The sequence below is a fragment of the Vanellus vanellus genome (assembly GCF_965231255.1).
Source record: "Vanellus vanellus genome assembly, chromosome: 9".
Classification (NCBI taxonomy): Eukaryota; Metazoa; Chordata; class Aves; order Charadriiformes; family Charadriidae; genus Vanellus; species Vanellus vanellus.
Window position 1 is genome coordinate 5,926,403 of NC_138914.1, and position 18,517 is coordinate 5,944,919.

Here is an 18,517-nt window from a genome sequence, read left to right on the forward strand (position 1 = left end):
CTAAATCTCATTTTATTCCTCTCTGAACAGCCTCCTAATTTATTCAGATGAAAACGGATTGATTCAGTATCTTAGTTTAATTAGGAAAAAAATGTGATCCTACCACTTTCTTGGGTTTTGAGAGGGGAGGGGCGTTCTGTGAGGGGTGGTTGTTTTGGGTTTTTTTTTTTTTTTTTTTTTTTGGTTTTGTGGGTTTTTTTAACTGAATTTCAGCACAGCAGTCCCATCCCTCTTACACACCCAATTCGTACGGCGGAGGGAGGTGGCAGTGGCAAGGCTTTGGCCCCGATTCAGCAACGCTTTTAAGAACACGCGCAAATTTAAAAAACACAGGATTAGACCTCGGACTTCACAGAGGCCGAGGTGTAAAATTACAAATGTACATACACGCTTTGTATAAAGATCCTGTTTGCCAACCTTATTCTACTGTAATTTATATTCTGTTGTTACATTTAAATTTACAGTAAAAGAAAACACTGAGAAACAAAATCTATTCTTGTTTAACAAAATTCTATTCTGTTACATGTAGAGTTGAGGCAAGTCTTTCACCCTTCTACAAACCAGCGCTACGTCAACAAATACGATGAATACGGACTGTTCGCGTCAGTATTTCTCACCCCCGTCCCACAGGCACGACAGAACCCGCGCAGAAGGTGACTGTCACATCGCATCCAGCCCGGCTGCTCGCGGGGAGAGCCGTCACCCACCGCGCGCCCCCGCGGCAGCCGGGGACGTGCCCTTTGGGAAAACGTTTGTAAAAAAAGAAATAATTAAGATAAACAACGACTCCAAGGGAGAAATACAGTTAAAGCCTTGCATTCTCTCTGCCACGTGCTTTCCCTCTGAAGAACGCTACTTAAAAAAAAAAAAAAAGCACTAAAATCGGAAAGGATGCAAGCCTGCTTCCCCAGGGAAGCGGGCTGAATCATACAGGTAGTGTAAATATCATATGCTGCTGCAGGTGCTAGGCGGTCTCCTTGTTTATGTTTACTAAAAGGCATAACAAATAGTCACAGTAAAACAGAACAACATTTGGCATTGGAATGGGAAGATACCAGAGCAGCCACAAATCTCGTTCGCTTCTTTGGATGTGGAGCGCGGTGCAACGCCAACGCTGCAGTGCCCCTCTTTCCAGGGAGAGCCTTTGCTGTGATTTGCCCCTTCCAGGGGCAGCCGCCAGCTCCCGGGCGCGATGCAGGGCACCGGGGGCTCAGCATCCTTCCCGGGTTCACCCCAGAAAAACCATGCGACATTGCAAAAGGAAGGGGAAAGGAAGGGGAAAGGAAGGGGAAAGGAAGGGGAAAGGAAGGGGAAAGGAAGGGGAAAGGAAGGGGAAAGGAAGGGGAAAGGAAGGGGAAAGGAAGGGGAAAGGAAGGGGAAAGGAAGGGGAAAGGAAGGGGAAAGGAAGGGGAAAGGAAGGGGAAAGGAAGGGGAAAGGAAGGGGAAAGGAAGGGGAAAGGAAGGGGAAAGGAAGGGGAAAGGAAGGGGAAAGGAAGGGGAAAGGAAGGGGAAAGGAAGGGGAAAGGAAGGGGAAAGGAAGGGGAAAGGAAGGGGAAAGGAAGGGGAAAGGAAGGGGAAAGGAAGGGGAAAGGAAGGGGAAAGGAAGGGGAAAGGAAGGGGAAAGGAAGGGGAAAGGAAGGGGAAAGGAAGGGGAAAGGAAGGGGAAAGGAAGGGGAAAGGAAGGGGAAAGGAAGGGGAAAGGAAGGGGAAAGGAAGGGGAAAGGAAGGGGAAAGGAAGGGGAAAGGAAGGGGAAAGGAAGGGGAAAGGAAGGGGAAAGGAAGGGGAAAGGAAGGGGAAAGGAAGGGGAAAGGAAGCAAGAAAGAAGAAAAGGAAGCAAAGGAAGCAAAAGAAGGAAGAAGGAAGCAAAGGAAGCAAAAGAAGGAAGAAGGAAGGAAAGGAAGCAAAAGAAGGAAGAAGGAAGGAAAGGAAGCAAAAGAAGGAAGAAGGAAGGAAAGGAAGCAAAAGAAGGAAGGAAAGGAAGCAAAAGAAGGAAGGAAAGGAAGCAAAAGAAGGAAGGAAAGGAAGCAAAAGAAGGAAGAAGGAAGGAAAAGAAGGAAGAAGGAAGGAAAGGAAGCAAAAGAAGGAAGGAAAGGAAGCAAAAGAAGGAAGGAAAGGAAGCAAAAGAAGGAAGGAAAGGAAGCAAAGTAAGAAAAAGAAGGAAGGAAAGGAAGCAAAAGAAGGAAGGAAAGGAAGAAAAAGCAGGAGACTTGCGTGCCATATAAGGCCAGCTAACATCGTTTACAGCTTTGCAACTTCTGAGTTAATTCACAGTATAAACAAGGAGGAAAATGTTTCTTCCGAGCGAGACTTCCTGTAAACCGTTCTGCGGAGCGGCGCTGGGCGCAGGGCTGCCGCACCTGCTGATCGACCACGCGCTCCAAGAATAAGCAAAACCCGAAGCCTGCGAGATTGTTCTGGAATTCGCTCAGAGCCGATTTTTCTTCCCCCCACCCAACCCCGTGTTATAAACTGGATCCTACGATAAAACAAACAGCAGAACGTAGGCCGCCGAGAGTTAAAAATCTCCGTTTTACACTACATTGACCACAGCACCCACAGGCACAGCTACAATGTCGTTCTATGAATGGGACAGATTGCCATATGGATGCAGACACCGAACAAGCTGTACAACTCCTGGCGACAAGTGCCTGGGGGACTGTCCTATATTAGCACCACCTGTGCTGTGGAAATTGTGCTCTGTGTACGAAACGGTATTTAAGGGCCCATCGCGCTGTTGTTTTTGAGTAGGCACAAAAAGGAGAATTACAGTTCAAGAAAAAAAAAAAAAAAAAACAAACCAAGAATTCGCCGGCTACCGGATCTGCTGCTCGGTTCCCGAGATCGTTTCCCCGAAGGAATAGTTATCTCCTTTATTCACGCAGCCCAAAATGACGAGCTGCAACGCATATACACATATTAGCGGTTTCCCTGCCTGGGCTTATACCATCATTTTAATGAGAGGAATACACTTTATAATATACATATGTCTTCCCTGATGACACACAAGTAATTATGGCCCTCTCCCCCTAAAAACACCAGCTACATGGAAACCCCCCCCCGGCATTACGCAAACGCTGCTCCAGCAGCAAGCACGGCCCTATAAATTTTCCTCGGGCTCCTCTCCCCCACCCCTGGATGCGCAGCAGGTAGAGCCACAAATCCCGACTGCCAAATTTCAGCGCGCGTCTCCCTGCTTTGAAAATATAACCCCGCCTGACCGACTGAAATAGGGCTCCAGATTAGCCCAAGACGTCGGGGGGGGGGGGGGGGAGAAGGGAAAAGGACGGCTGAGCCGTACCTGGCTGCTGTACGAAAAGAGACTTCCCCCTCTCCAAACTGCAAGAAAAAAAAAAAAAAAAAAAAAAAAAAAGGATGCCAAGAAAAAGAAAAGTAAAATAAATTGAATTAAAGAAAAACAGTTGTAAAGCGAACATTACAACCTGGGAAAAGTGATGTCATTTTATTGAGAAACTCATTTTTTTTCCATTAAACCGCAGTGAAACGGATAAAGTTTATACAGCTTAATGGTGGAGTTTTACTTTAAATGCTACTCAATATCTTAGCAGTACGATATAACATGACATAACAGCTGCCACACTAACTGCTCGATTTTTATTGAGCAGCAGAGAAAACGGTCAGACAAAAATCACCTAACTTCTCCTCTACTTTTACGGCATTTCCAAGGGTGTTTCTTTTCCACTCTCGGGCTGCGATACGTACGATAAAAAACCCACGCTGCTCTTCGTTAGCTGCCCGCGCAGCTCTTGAGGACAGTCGGATCTCCCGAGCAAACGCCGAGGAAGGACAACAGGAGGGAATAAAAAGAAACAGGAATCCACGGTGCAGTAAAACAAAAACAGGTCCCTTTTTAAGACTACTACATAAACACCTCTAATAAAAGAAGAGGACAAATTTTCATTGGACTTTAAGTATTCAGACAGGAATGTTTTAGGAAAAGTTGAACTGCGGAGCGCACGCAATTAACAGAAAGCCATCAGCTATTTCTCTGGTATGTAAAAATAGCATTAAGCTGTATTAAATGCACGTGTAAGTATCTCAGTTGCAAGAAAAGGGAGGAGATATGCAAAGCACTCAGATATCAAACAATGATCTGTTGGCCAGATGGAGGAATAAAACAATACATATGCTAAAATTTGGAAAAGTTCTGTTAGGCGTCTGCCAAGGCTCACCCAATCTATTTTAAGTGCTTTTTGATACATTAGCTTAGTGTTTGGAGTTGTACAACTGATGGTTATTACCCGGGACCAGCAAGCGGCGAAGCGTTGGTGTGCAGGAGCTCCCCCATGCCGGGGCAGCTCCCCGCGGATGGCCAAGCGTCAAACACAGCGAAGGGCCACACCAAGTCATCCCAGACCGGTTAGGTTAACTCTGCATCCTTTGTGGGGGAAAAAAACCCAAAGAAAATAAACCGGAGACGATTTCCCAAGGTTTAGGGCAACGATTCTTTGAGAAGCGTGGTGCGATGAAGGCGCTGCCGGGCAGGCTGAGGAGCAAGCGGTGGTGTACAACCGACTCGGCAGAAGGTTTCTCCAAACCGCGAGTGCTGTGGCAGACGGTAGGTGCGGGCGACGCCAAGGACGCTCCACGCCCCAATTTGTAAAAGCAGAAACAATAAAAAGTGCCTGATAAGGCTTAAAACTGAAGATCAGCAACTCCAGGTCTGAGTCACGGCTGATTTTTTGGTTTTTTTTTTTGTTTTTTTTTCAAAGCTGATCACAGAGACAAGTGACTCAGACTGGGAGAGCACACAGCAACTGGTGGTGGCATCTTTGGCGGGGGAGCACGTGCCATGGGATCAGGCAGCGGGACGCTTTGGGTTGTACCTGCACATCACACGTGGAGATGGCCGGGCCAGTGCCCATCGCAGCGTCACCGTCACTGAACAGCCCAACCAGCCCCACAGCCATCACAGCCGTACTAGGTCCAACGAGAAGAAATAGGAGCAGCCATGGAGACAGCGGAACGGTTTATGGGATAGGCAGATGGGCGTCCAGGCTCGGCGTGGGTCGCTGCTCCAACCCAGCTCCGCGGCGAGGAAGCTCCGTGGAGGCACCTGAGCTGCTCAGATAGTGGGTAACAACCGAAGGGTCCTGGTGGGGTTTTGTCTGCATGGAGCAGGTGAACACCTTTCCGGGAGGAAAGCATCCAGGAACATGAATTTCTTAAGGGGGTACGGATTGGAGGTAACCTCATCTAACGCAACTCTGCCGATGGTAAAGTACGATGAGCTAAAGATCAACCGCATGGAGCAACTGAGAGGAGCGGACGCGGATGAGCAGATTTGACGCTGGCACCGGCGCAGAACGAATGCCAGGGACCGCGCGGCGCGGCAGGCCAAGAGAGGATCGGGCCCCGGGAGCATATGGACTGCAGGCTGAACCGTTTCATCCCGAGCATTAATAATGGACCGAAATCTGTAATTCCTAATTGTGCTGAATCCTAATGCCCTCATCTAAGGGCCTTGGGATTTTGATGGAGGATCAGCTGGCGTGGCAGATAACAACAGTAAAACACAATGCATTAAGCCTAACCAGCGGATCAATGGTCTGCCACGCCGTCCCTCTCGCTTCCCTTCAGAGCCTTCTCCAGACTCCTTCCTCCCGCGATCCTGGCGAGAAAAAACCATTTAAAAATCCCCTTGTTCATCCCATCTATTTCTCCTATGAGATGGCTGCTTGCTTATGAGGAAGGACAAGACTCGAGCACGGTTGGAAGGGGTATGGAGACAGTGAGGGGCAAACATGGGATTGCTGACGGGTGGAGAAAGGTCTCTTGGACACGCAGCCTTTACCTCCAACTCTTCATCTTATCCCTTGCGAACAGCTGCGTTTCCCAAACTACCGGCACCGCACCATCATTATAACTCACTTGTTAACGCAGAGCCTCCGTCATCCTGTCCCTGCTGCAGTCAACGCCGAACGCTGCCGGGGACGGGACCAGCGCAAAGGCACCCGCACCACTCCGCAGCACCCCCAGACCTCCCGGTTCAAGCCCAAACTGGAGCAACCTCCGCTCGCCGCAAAGCGCCGAGGAACTCTGCACCGTTCCGCTTTTCCGAACCTACCCACGTGGGGAACAGTCCCAAGCACGTGAAGTCAGTAGTCGCCGAAAGCGACCGGGCATCCACCCGCTTCCTTTTGCTGGTTTTTCTTAAGAAAATAATCGAGCTTTCCCCTAAGAAGATGCAGTGGAACGAGATGGGAAGCGGGTACCATCCTTAACACTTCTAAGCACAGCAGATGCACTGAACTGGCTGGGGTTATTTATTTATTTACTTGTGTAGGGAAAATGCTTGTTACTGAAGAAGCCCAAATGCTGATAAGATGATGAGGGGTTTGCACACTGGTTGATGGTCTCACTTTCGCTTATCCTGAGTGAATACAAGTATCTATAACTAAATATTTCCCTTAGGGTACTGATGACTGAGGTATGTTTATTGCATTGAGTGAATTTATATATATAATCAGCACAATAAACATTATTAAATTGTCTGAGTAAAATCAAAGCATGAAACACACAGTCAGTGCTGAATTCTAATGATGCTGAATGCCCATGATTGCATGGGGAAAGGATCTTAACAAGCCTTGATTTGAGCTTTGGCATCCGCCTCACAAATCACACGAAATGTTCTCTCTTTAATAGTGCTGAATATTGATAAATGTCTCTGCACGGCACAACAGGGAAGTTGGTCTCTATTGGCAATCTTTACCAAAGTGTGTTTTTTCCTTCTCTACACTCAAGGGTTTACCCTGAATGATTTAATTATAATTTTCCTTGTGTAAGACAAATTAAAGAGGAGAGTAGGAGTGTCATGCCAAAGCAGATTATTTATCTCCTTAACAGATTGCTGTGCACCAAACCCCAGAGCTGCTGCTGCTGCTACTTACAGAAACTGGGCGAAATGTGGGACAAAAGCATAGATGTAATATACATTTTAAAGCCCAAATGAATGAAAGCATTAACCCATTATTTATAGCTAGAACTGTTTCATCCCCGCGAAAGCCATACACGCAGAGCACGTGGAACCCGAGAGCAGCACCGCGACGCCCCCCGGCCCCTGCCCAGCGACGGAGGGCGCCTCCTGCTTTCGGACCGATATTTGCTTTTCAAACATCCCGGGGTGATTCTGGCCACCCGCGTGCCGTTTGCCTTTTTTTTTTTTTTTTTTTTTTTTTTTTTCCCGTAAAGGAGAACTTCTGTTGTCGCTCAGCTCCGAACGTGGCAGCCCCCGGCAGCCGCGGCATGGCCGGCGTCACCGGCGACACCGGAGCTGCGTCCCCGCAGCCGGCGCAGCACTAAAGCTTCGCTCTGGCACAACCGGGAGCCTTGGCTGGCGGCACGGCGACGCGTGGGCACGCCGAGCAGCCAATGACTATTCCTCCTGCTATTTTAAACCCCTTGTTTATAACCCAAACGCGTTTTTACCCGAGATGTAGAGCAGAGCCGCCGCTCGCCCCGTGACTTTTACGCAGGTGCCGCTGCGGTCAGCCTCCTGGCTGGCGGGTCTCGAGCAGCCTCCCGACCTCTCCTGTGGGATCAGGAACCCCGTAAAACACGGCCTGAACTGTCCCAGTGACGTGTGCCAGAGATGACAGGGATGACAGTAACTCCCACACAACCAACTCGCCTCCTGCAGCCCAGTCCTCAAAAGCCCAAGAGTGGGGGGGGGGGGGGGAACAGCTTTACAGCCCACCCTAAAAGTTAATGTTACCTGTATATGATTATTTATTGCTGCTGGGCAGTCGTTATGATGTGGCCATGCTTAACTGTTTGGACACTTCCAGCTTTTACTATGTGCTTTTTATTGTTTAAATCTAAATAAACAGCCCTTGGCTGTATGAGACCAAAGCTAACAACAGCCAGTTGCACAGGAGGTGCGGGAACGAGACGGGGAGAAGCCACAACCCGCGCTCCTGCCCCGGCCAGCCCGAATTGCGGACCCGTGTGATGGGAGGCAGAGGGCTGACGCGTCCCTCGCGAGCCCCTCCAACAGCCCCATCTGACCTGAAGTGGGGCTCGGGACCACCACCGCCACAAGCCCCCGTGCGTCCGCAGGCTCGGCCGCGCCGCACCGGCCGGCTACGGGAACGCACACCGCTCTGCCTGCCAGCCAAGCCGCGCTCCCGCCAGACCCGCCATTGTTTCCAGTCTTCACCTTCGCAATCAAAAACCGACCAAAACCCTACTCGTGCCCGTGCTCTCTCTTTTGTTAGTCGGCTAAACTTCCACCTTCTGTGGGCTTTCAAATATACGTGTGACGGCGGAGCGCAGCCACTCTTGTCTCACCGCTCACTCGCCACCTCGAGCTCCCTGCCTGTAGCTAAATACCCTCTCAGAAAGGAAGCCAGCGCAACACACATCTCAACAAGAGGAGCTTCTGTGTCATCTGAAATCCAGGCAGGCACCACGGTGCCTGATGAGACGGCAACAAAACCCTTAAGTGCATCAGTAGGCATTCTTCTGCGCCTAGTCTCCTGCTCTACTTATGGATAAAGATGTAATTCAATCACTGCAGCAAATGGATGGCGTAAACCTTCCATGTACCAAACAGAGTCAAGATAAAGCGAAGTCTGTAGCGCTCTCTTATTTGTATTCCTAAATATACCTATCTTTGTATTTTGGTATTGTAGAGCACTCAACAGATATGGAAGGAAAGTACTGCGGCGAGCTTTAACGATGCAGCTTTTTGTTGAGTTTTGAGTTTTTTTTTCCCAGATTCAACCACTAAGGATTTTAAGTTTTCTAACCTAGACAGTCTCAAACAATACCATGCCATGTTTATGCCTTCCAAATTAATTTATTTGGAACTTTACTGATAAAAACGTATGTATTGCCGTGGTTGTAGATCCCGGTTGCCTCCAGGCCACAATTACAGGACTCGGGCACACAGGCACAGGGATTCCCAGTTCCGCTTGGCAGTATACGCAGAGAAAATTCTTACTTCAGAACAGATTCCTCTATTTCCACTGCATTTCAAACTTAACAGCAATGGCACACTGTTTCCTCGGTTAGACTGCCATTAGCAGACAGCACATGCCTCTGTTCAGTGAAAGAAGATCCATTTCACTGCATGGGTTTTTGTTTTATACACTCGGCAAGAAAAACATAGATAAAAAATTTATTGAAAAGTCATAAACCCATCTTGTTCGGCTCTACATGCAGCAAAAAGGGAATTTAATTGTTTAATAAACATCAAATTGTTTTTAGTGTCCCATGTAAGTCTTCATGCAAACCACGTCCTTGACACTTACATGCATTATAAACGCATACGCGGGTGTTCCCCCCCCCGTCCTCGCAATGGATATAAAACGATGCCTTACACACACAGAGCAGTTCTTTCAACAGTGGTGCGCTCTCCTTTAAAACCTATCTATTCCCAACAGCACTATTTTCTTAATATTAGGAAGATATAAGAGGTATTTATATAGCTTCCCTATCAATCTACTCTCAGACCACCAGAAATATAAACTCCATGGCTTAAAAATTCCATTATCCTCTTTCTAATGAATGAAAGGAGGACGGAAAGACAAAGCCATCAGTTTCCATAAAATCCCGCTTTCACTAGGGCCTGCTATAACATTTCTAGATGGGCAAAGGGACTCTCCTGAATGCAAAGGAGCGCTGCCCTCCCCGCTGCGCCCGCGCTGCTCCCGCAGACCTTCCTCCTCCTCCTCCTCCTCCGGCAGCGATGCCGAGGCCGCGGCAGGAGCTGGCACCCACGGCCGCAGCTCCTGGGACCGTCTAGCTCACCGTAAGCAAAAGTTATGCTGTTAGACACGCCTCAGTGAGATCTGGGGGTGTAAAGAAACAAACCTGCAATAAAGCATCCTGCGGAATAAAGCGGAGCCCGCGCCGAGAAGCACGTCAATAGACAACCCCTGATTTAAGCCATTTCTTTTAACAATGCACGCCTAGCAAGTATAAATTAACTCACACTTTTAAAAGCCAAACACCACCGGTTAGCTAATTTTACCAGCGCTTTTAAACAAAAACCCGCTTTGTTTTAGCGAAACCTGGCGAACTCGAGCCTATCCCCGTCTTGCCAAAGCAGGTAAAGACAGAGTAAAAAGAGGCAAAGGTGTTCGATGACAGGGGGCACCAAAATTTGGCGGAAAACCGGGTGGTAAAACAGCCTGTACTGACCAACGGATTTCCTTCCTCACCTCCAGCCTGCAAACCCAACGAACATCAAGAGTAACACCCCCTGGGATGCAAAACTCAAACCCCCCCCCCCACCCCAGCTCACGCTCTTCACGCTTCCCCCAATATGCTTCTCCAACGCACTTCTAATTAGCTAATTGCGCCCGCATTGATCCAATTAACAAGCCGTAAAGATCCCAACAAAAGGACCGCCCTTCTGCCCAGTGAAGGCTCTATTCAACCACGCCAAAATAAATAAATAAATAAATAAAAATCCGGGGGAGCAAGATGTGGAGGTCCGACCCGAGGCCACGGCGGTTGGCCACCGCTCCCAACCATCCCGCCATCATTTCGGCGCGCTGCTGGGAGACGCTCCGGGGTGGAAACCCCACCGGCACCTACCTCTCCCGTTTAGGAGTGTGGACCGATAGCTGTCCGTTAGTTGAGGCGTGCGGGTTGATGATTAAGGAGGTCTTCGACGGGGCGGAGGAGGAGACGCAGGTGGTGGACAGGTCCAGGCTGCTGTGGTTGTTGCCGGCGGCCTCCTCCGCTGTGTGCGAGCTTGTCACTTCCTTCCAGAGCTGCTGCAGTTCTGTTGGAATCATGCCTGAAACAAACAAATTGGATAATTAAATCAATTAACAGCTAATTCGGCCGTCTTCAAACAGTAATTAAATCAAAGAGTCAGTAAACAAAGCCTAGTGTTAGTTTTGTGTGTGTGTGTGTGTGTGTGTGTGTGTGTGTTTTTGCGCATGTATTTTTTTTTTTTCTTTTAATAACTAAAAGCTAATACTGAACACGGCGCGTCTCTGCTAAATCTTCTGGTGTGACACCTGCAACACCCATGCGATGCAAAATCCGGGGGGGGTGGGGATGGGGAGGGTGGGGGGTGAGGGGTCCACACAACACACCACCCACCCCGAAACTCCACGTTAATTATTTTTTTGGAATTAAAATTACAGAGGGGCCCATTTCCAGAGTCCCCACTCCGGCAGAAATCGCCCCGAGCTCACAGCAAGGCTGAAAGCAAAGGCGGCCGAGGACTACTCCGCAGTCAGCTTGAGAAATTTCATTTTTTTTTTTATTATTACTATTTTTTTTTAAGGAAGCGCGTCCTTTCTAACCTGTTTTTTAAAGAAAGGAAGGTCTTAGAAAAAAATAAAATACTCCGCTTTATTATTATGACAACACGAACCACAATATGACTAATTTTGTGCTTAAGTTTTAAATGATGACAAATAGCTTTGTTATTAAATACAGTTTTTATTAATCACTTTTAGACATAAATTATGAATTCATATTGTCTTCCTGAAATGCTTTTCAAATTTTAACAGTCAAATTGATTATACTATGATTATTTCATTAACACACCTATCTTTCTCATTAATTTTGGTTTCTCGAACTGCTCGCTTAATTGATGGATGTGTCTACTGAAAAACTGTATAACTTTCTATACAAGTAACACTATTATTACCGTCATTTCTTAGATCAATGCTAATGAGCCATTCAAAAGTAAAATGAAAACATAAAATAAGCTTCAAGAAATAATAATAATAATTAAAGAATTAAAATATTTTTTTAATTGTGCCAAAATGGACACCAGGCTTAGGACGCAGCCTTCAATAAATGAATGTAATAAATAAATGAAGTGAAAACTTGGCAAACTCCAGCGGGCCAAACCGAAGGCGTGAAGGGGAGCCGCGCGCGTCAGCGTGACACGGGCTCACGCTGAGATCATGCTTTTGGATAAAGCTTATGTTTGCGACATGATCAAACAAGTCAAGTTTCTCTCACTGAAGACCGTTTCAGTGCTCTTTCGGAGAAGGCCATGGGAAAAAATTAGCAGCAGAGACGCATCACTTAAATATTCAGAGGAAAAAAAAAAAAAAAAAAAATAAAAATAAAAGGCAGTGTCTGTGTGTTTTTAAAGAGGTTTCTCATCACTGCGCTTCCAGATCATCGTTTGGATGACGGTTCATTGTTTCAGCGTGTTGTAGCACTGGAGCTATCCTACGGAAACTGCCATTTTCTGAGTGCGGAGCAGCAGCTCACGCAGGCATGTATCTCACCAAACCTAAGGTACTGAAATAAAATAAAAAAAAAAAAAAAAAAAAAAAGGCAGTATGCATTATATTCATTTGAAACACATAATAAAAAATGCCAAGGTCTAAATTTAATTTATTTTTGTCATTTAGAATACAATGGATAGATAATCATCTCAACGTGATCAGCCAAACATCTTTACTTTGCTAAACTGTTAAAGATTTTAATTATGCTAGCTTTGGAGAGCACTGGTCTAATGAGGCGATAGACTCCAGAGAATCTAAGTGGTTAAGAACTGTGAAATGAGTCTGATAGGATTTTTTTATATTCACCGTGGATCGTTTGCATATCAAAGAGGAGTAAATTATTGCACGACAGACCAATAACCTTCCCCGCCTTTCCGAGAGTAGCATTAACAAAAACAGTTGGTCTCCGGTAACGGTTCACTACAAAAAAATGCTAAAATCCTTAAGTATCTGCAATTAATATATATTACGAAAGAGGCTTCAATTTATACATTAAGCGATCAGATATTCTTAGGACACATCCGCTCCTCTAAAGCCACGTCATTTTTCCTTTCTTCAGACCCAAACGCCAATTATATTTTGATGGATTTTGTCCCAAATGAGCATTTAGTTATTAGACGTATTCAATTATTACTTGTCCCCTGAAATTAAACCTCCGAGCAAATTAAACAAAGAAAAAGGTCAGTACACAAGCCTGTGTCCTGTTTTCCTGCATCGGGGCTATTATTTTCAAACACCTTGCGAAGTGACAGTGCGGGATGTATTTTTAGCTAACACGCTTGACAGGACTGTCTGCGCACTAACAATTACCTGTGAGCACGGCTGACCCTTACACCACTGTTTACTCAATTGAAACAATAGTGAATAGACTTGTCTGTTGATGATAACATATTGATATGAGACCATATGAGTCGACACCTATTTTTATTTTCCAGAATAAGCAAATAGGCAAAGAATAACTGGCCTTTTTTTTTTTTTTTTTTTTTTTTTTTTTTTCTTTTTGCCACCACTCCCTTATCTGAATTTCTGCAGCTTTTTAATTAAGAGACGGGCTAGCACCCACTCTCCTCTCCCTGTCCCCCTTCCCCTCTCCCTCCCGGTCACTTCTGGACCTACTAACACTTTATCCCAAGGAAAAACTTGCAAGTGTTACATCCATTAAAATACACATACACATAATATTTATACCTCGCTGTAGACCCTCTAAAAGTCAAGGGCTTTGGTGTAACTTCCTATAGAAGCGTAATTCTTATTAGCACTAATGACAACTATACCCCATATTGCAAGAAAAAAAAAAAAAAAAACCAAACGTTCTGTGGGGGAAAAAAATGCTGGAGATAATAAGGAGGATTTCAGGCGGGGGTACATTAAATTAAAGAGTTAACTGTGATGTCATACGCATCTGCACACACCCCGTCGCTTAAAAATGACCACATCCCTGACATCACTTGATTAATAAATAAAATTAAAAAAACCAAACAAGCAAACAAAAGCCTTTCCTCCTCCTTCCACAAATTTAGTTCTTTTAGAATAATTCTGGCGCAAATTCCTAACTAGCCTGTCAAACCGGGCAGCTGAAAGGTATCCTCATTACTCATCCGGCAAAATGGTTAAATAAAATAATAGAACAAATGGTAAAAGCAAGTCAAATAGATCCACGAACACTCGCAATAAATTATGTAATTTCCCATTTAACAGCTTCGTTTTAGCAGCGAGAGCTAAATTTTAAGTCAGATTCCCAGAACTGGGCTGCAATCACTTGAGATCGCTGCCGCCGGTGCTGCAACTTCGTACGTAGCAGTAACGGGATTTAGACCTGAAACCGCCACATCTACGGGAGCGGTCGGGAACCCAGATGTCTCGGTCCTATTATTTTCACTCGCTGGTGATCTGAAGTGTGATTTGCAGTTTCATTTTGCACACGCTAAAGATCTAGCTCTCGCAGCTCAGAACACTGCTGAAATGTGGTTTATTTTTAAATTGCTACTATGTACAGATGTAAAATCTAGATTATAGATGTGTCTAAATACAAAGCAGAAAAGATTACACAAATATAACATTAAAGGATGTGCTATTTTGTGTAAGACAATAGGCAAGCACTAAAAACTAAGATACAGCTTTAAACAATGCGTTACTTCTAAAAACATAACAAAAAATCACTTATGAAGTAGCATTCTCTCCTTAGAAACATTTATTACTATTACAGATACTTAAGAATAAAAGCAAAATGCTTTTAACCGAACTCATAGCTGCATTTACTAGAGGGATGATTTTTTTTTATATACACACATTTACAGTATTTGCCTCAGTCTTGCAAATTCTTCTGAAAACAAAAGGGCACGATATATGTCTTTTTTGGTTGGTTTTGGTTGTTTTTTTTTTTAAATAAGAAGTGTCCATTACCAATTATTTTAAACTATAGCCCTGGCCCTTCATTGCATTTTTCAGGACAACTAGTCCCCTTCATTATGAAAGAAAACGTAGGCGCAGGTTTAAAAAATGTATGTTGTGGGGACAGTTGACAGATTACTGCTCACGGAACTCAATTTCCCAACCCCAGGTATCACCGGCTCAAAGACAAACAGAGTTGCTCAACCTCTTTGTGTCCTTGTACCTCCATACCCAGGTGACCATGTTCAAGCAAGCAGAAAGTTGATTTAAACCTCATAATGACATCAGTTTTAAGCCATCGTCTCTCTGATAAAAAAAAAAAAAAAAAAAAAAAAAAATAGAAATATCGTGCCGTATTGCAACCTGCCTGAATTCTCGAGTTACTCTTTCCTGCTGCCGCCGAGCCCCCGGCTCCTGCCGCCCCCAGCGCTCGCAGCCCGTCTCCCTGCGAGAACTGGCCCTGTCTGCCTACGTTCACGTCGTCGCCGGCGTGCGAGTCGGCACCCCTTAGGTTTTAAATACCCTTCTCCGCGAGGACTAATAGTTACGCTACCCTGCTAACCATATCGATCAATGCCACGACGGCTGAATTACCTACTGGTGTCTCCGATGTGTTACCGCACAGATTACACTTCATGCATCACCACATTCATTTCTTTCACATTACACATGAGCGTGTCTCGTCACTGCCCAATTGCCCTCCTTTGGACAGCTTAACTGATGTACTATACAACGAACCTCACCGAGCAAACTTAATAGTATAGGAGCTGTGGGAAAAATTAGAGAGGTTGAAGCTTGAGTCCGGTGGGTCTGTGGGAACAGCCCAGGACGCTTCCAACAATAAATCTGAAGCGTAATTAACACACATTTCAACGTTTTGCAAGTATAAATGGCGTTTCGTCTACATGCCCTTTTCTCCTGGCCTCGTTTGGCGCCTTCTCCCCATCGCACCGCGCACCCACGGTGCCTGACCAACTCCCACCACCTGATGGGCTAACCGGGCGCCCAGCTCTGGCACGCCGGGAAGCTAAGCCGAGTCTTGCAGATGGAGGTGTCAGGTCCCCAAAGACTAGTTAGGAGCTCAAACGCCACTGGCGAGCCTCGCAAAAAACAGGCCTAACTAAACCACGCCAGCCAGAGGGCAAGGCCGACCCCGCTCCCCAGCCTTGTCTCCCTTTATCCATCCAAGTTAACATTCACCAGCTGCCTCGCTCGCCTTTTGCGGCTACGCACAAAACAGGAGGGCGAAGAACAGATGCAATTTTGTCCCGTCCCTCCCATTTGACCGAACAGAGCTGGGATGTAAACTCATTAGATGGTTTAGCAACTCGTAGCAGCCCTAAGGCCGCTGTGAAGAGCCCGAATCACCCAACTTGAGCTGACTCAGGCTGTTGAGGTGGATGTTTAAATTTATGACGGGGCAAGGGAAGGCAAAGGCGTGATTATTCAGAAATACCAACAGCGTGGTCTTCCCTGAGCCACGCCGACTCCCAACAGTCTGCCTTAACCTCAGCAGCCAGGGCTCAGGCGAGCCTGTTAAAACGTCCCGCGGCTTGCAGACAAACCCAGTTTAAAAATAATAAAAAAAAAAATATTCAAGGCAAAGAGGAAAAGAGAGAATAAAGCCCCAGGTTGTAATCACTGTCAAAAGTATTATGATTTAAGTAGTTATTGCTTTCAGTGTATCACTATCTTAAAAAAAAAAAAAAATTAAAAAATAGGGATGTCAGCAAAGCAGTAACTTCTCGCAGAGCGCAGGACTGAATAAAGACGTAGGAGGATCTAATTGTCAATAGCACCATTAATATTAAACGGAGTTAATCCCAATTTGCCTCAGTGCGGAGGGAGGCACGAAGCTCCGGTGCGCAGAGGCAGTGAAACGAAGGCCGTATAAAGAGGCAGAGAGAGGAGCCAGCGGCGCCTCTCCCGCTCAAAGGACAACCGCATCTCCACAGCTGGGCGGCCTGCGGATGGGAGCTCCTCTGCGCCCCGCTCCTCGCCGGGCTGGAACCAGAAAGGGCCCAAATGACACACTTAAAAGGAAAAGCTGCTCTCGCGCTACCCTTCGCCGTCAACCCAGCACCAAGAATCGACTGAGACGCCTCCTGCGAAGGATTTCAAGCCCACAGGAGTACAACCAGCAGCTTCGAGCCCACCAGGCCGGCTGTAACGCTGCAAGGCAGCAGAATTAGGGAGGTGATTGTGCCCCTGTACTCAGCGCTGGTGAGGCCACACCTCCAGTATTGTGTCCAGTTTTGGGCACCTCAATACAAGAGAGATATGGAGGTGCTGGAGCGAGTGCAGAGGAGGGCAACGAAGCTGGTGAAGGGCCTAGCAAACAAATCCTATGAAGGAGCTGAGACTGCTTAGTTTGAGGAGGAGGAGGCTGAGGGGAGACCTCATCACTCTCTACAACTATTTGAAAAGACACTGTAGAGAGGTTGGTGCTGGTCTCTTCTCACAGGTAATTAACGACAGAACAAGAGGGAATGGCTTCAAGATCCAACAGGGTAGAGTTAGACTGAACATTAGGAAAGAATTGGAATAGACTACCCAGGGAGGTGGTTGAGTCACCATCCCTGGATGCGTTTAAGAGATGTTTAGATGTGGTGTTGGGGGATGTGGTGTAGGGGAGAACTTTGTAGAGTAGGGTAGATGGTTGGGCTCGATGATCCCAAGGGTCTCTTCCAACCTGGACAATTCTATGATTACTATGATTCTAAATCGAAGCCCAACTCCGAACTGGCCGCCTCCCGCCAGCCAGAGCGGTCCACAATCGCAGCGTTGCCCTTCGCAAAAAAAAAAAAAAAAAAAAAAAAAAAATCTTTATAACGCCCACCCTGCCTGTCAGGATTTTTCTCCGCTTATTATTTTACGCCCCTGCGAGATCTCTCTCTCTCGCCGAGCGACAACGTTGGGTGCGTGCAGGCTGTCGCTTCGCCAGGCGGCCGGCGGCCCCCAGACCCCTCACCCACCTTGCGCGAGGGGCTGCAGAGGCAGAGCGGGCTGGCCGGGCTGGATGGTCAGCAGCCCCTGGCGCTGCAAGGACAGGAGGTGCTGCTGCTGCAACTGCTGCATCTGGAGGAGTTGCTGCTGGAAGGCCAACTGCTGCGTAGCCACCTGCTGTTGCTGGGGCTGGAAAAGAAAAAGAGTAATAATAATTAAAAAAAAAAAAAAATTAATAAAAATGCACATTTGTCAATACAGAGCAAAGCATTAACAGCGGATTTGCAGGGCTCCTTGTCTCCACACACTTCAACGCCTGATGCAGTCACCCAGCGTCACGGCAAGCCAGCGAGCCCACCGCCCCCTGTCAAAGACCCCGCGGCACCCTGAGGTGCCGGAGCCAACCACGGGGCCGCAGTCCATTCCCACCTCCAGCGGCTACTTTCATCCTACCTAAAGCCCTCCTGCCATCCCAATTAAAAACGTACGCAGCATTTCTGGTCCACCCTGGCCCAGGTGGCCGCCTTTGGCCCCCGAAGCGGCCGCCTTTCGGCGGTGGGTGAAGCAAAGGCCGCGGGCGGCCGTTCAAAGACGCGGGGCAATTCCTGGAGGCAAAGGCACACGTACAACGCGAGGATCGCGCCACGCGACCACATCACTCTCAGACCTCACGAAAAACAACCCCGCGCTGCGCTCTGCGCGCTCAGGCAAGGGTCGTCCCAACTATTAAGGCAATACCACCGGCTTAATTTAGGGTGTTTCACACTTACTCTCTCCTTATCCGTCCATCAAGCCCCACACTACTTTCTGTTCGGGATTATTCTGTGCTGTATTTAAGGCTGCTGCTTCTGCACTTTGAAAATTTTAATTATTCTCGCTAGAAAGAAGATGGAGTTGCTTTACTCCGCAGGGATGCGAACCTTGAACCTTCGAGGTGTAGAAGAACATG

The 18,517-nt window shown here is 47.0% G+C and overlaps 1 protein-coding gene across 1 annotated transcript in view; it reads right to left on the bottom strand.

The window, feature by feature from the left end:
* The window catches only part of FOXP1 (forkhead box P1), a 399,883-nt gene that overhangs the window by 52,742 nt on the left and 328,624 nt on the right, over positions 1-18,517 (bottom strand). The window contains exons 8-9 of the mRNA XM_082487999.1: positions 17,598-17,757; positions 10,565-10,769 (exon numbers count right to left, since the gene is read on the bottom strand). Coding sequence (XP_082344125.1) covers positions 10,565-10,769; positions 17,598-17,757 — 365 coding nt within the window. The remainder of the gene's footprint in view (positions 1-10,564; positions 10,770-17,597; positions 17,758-18,517) is intronic.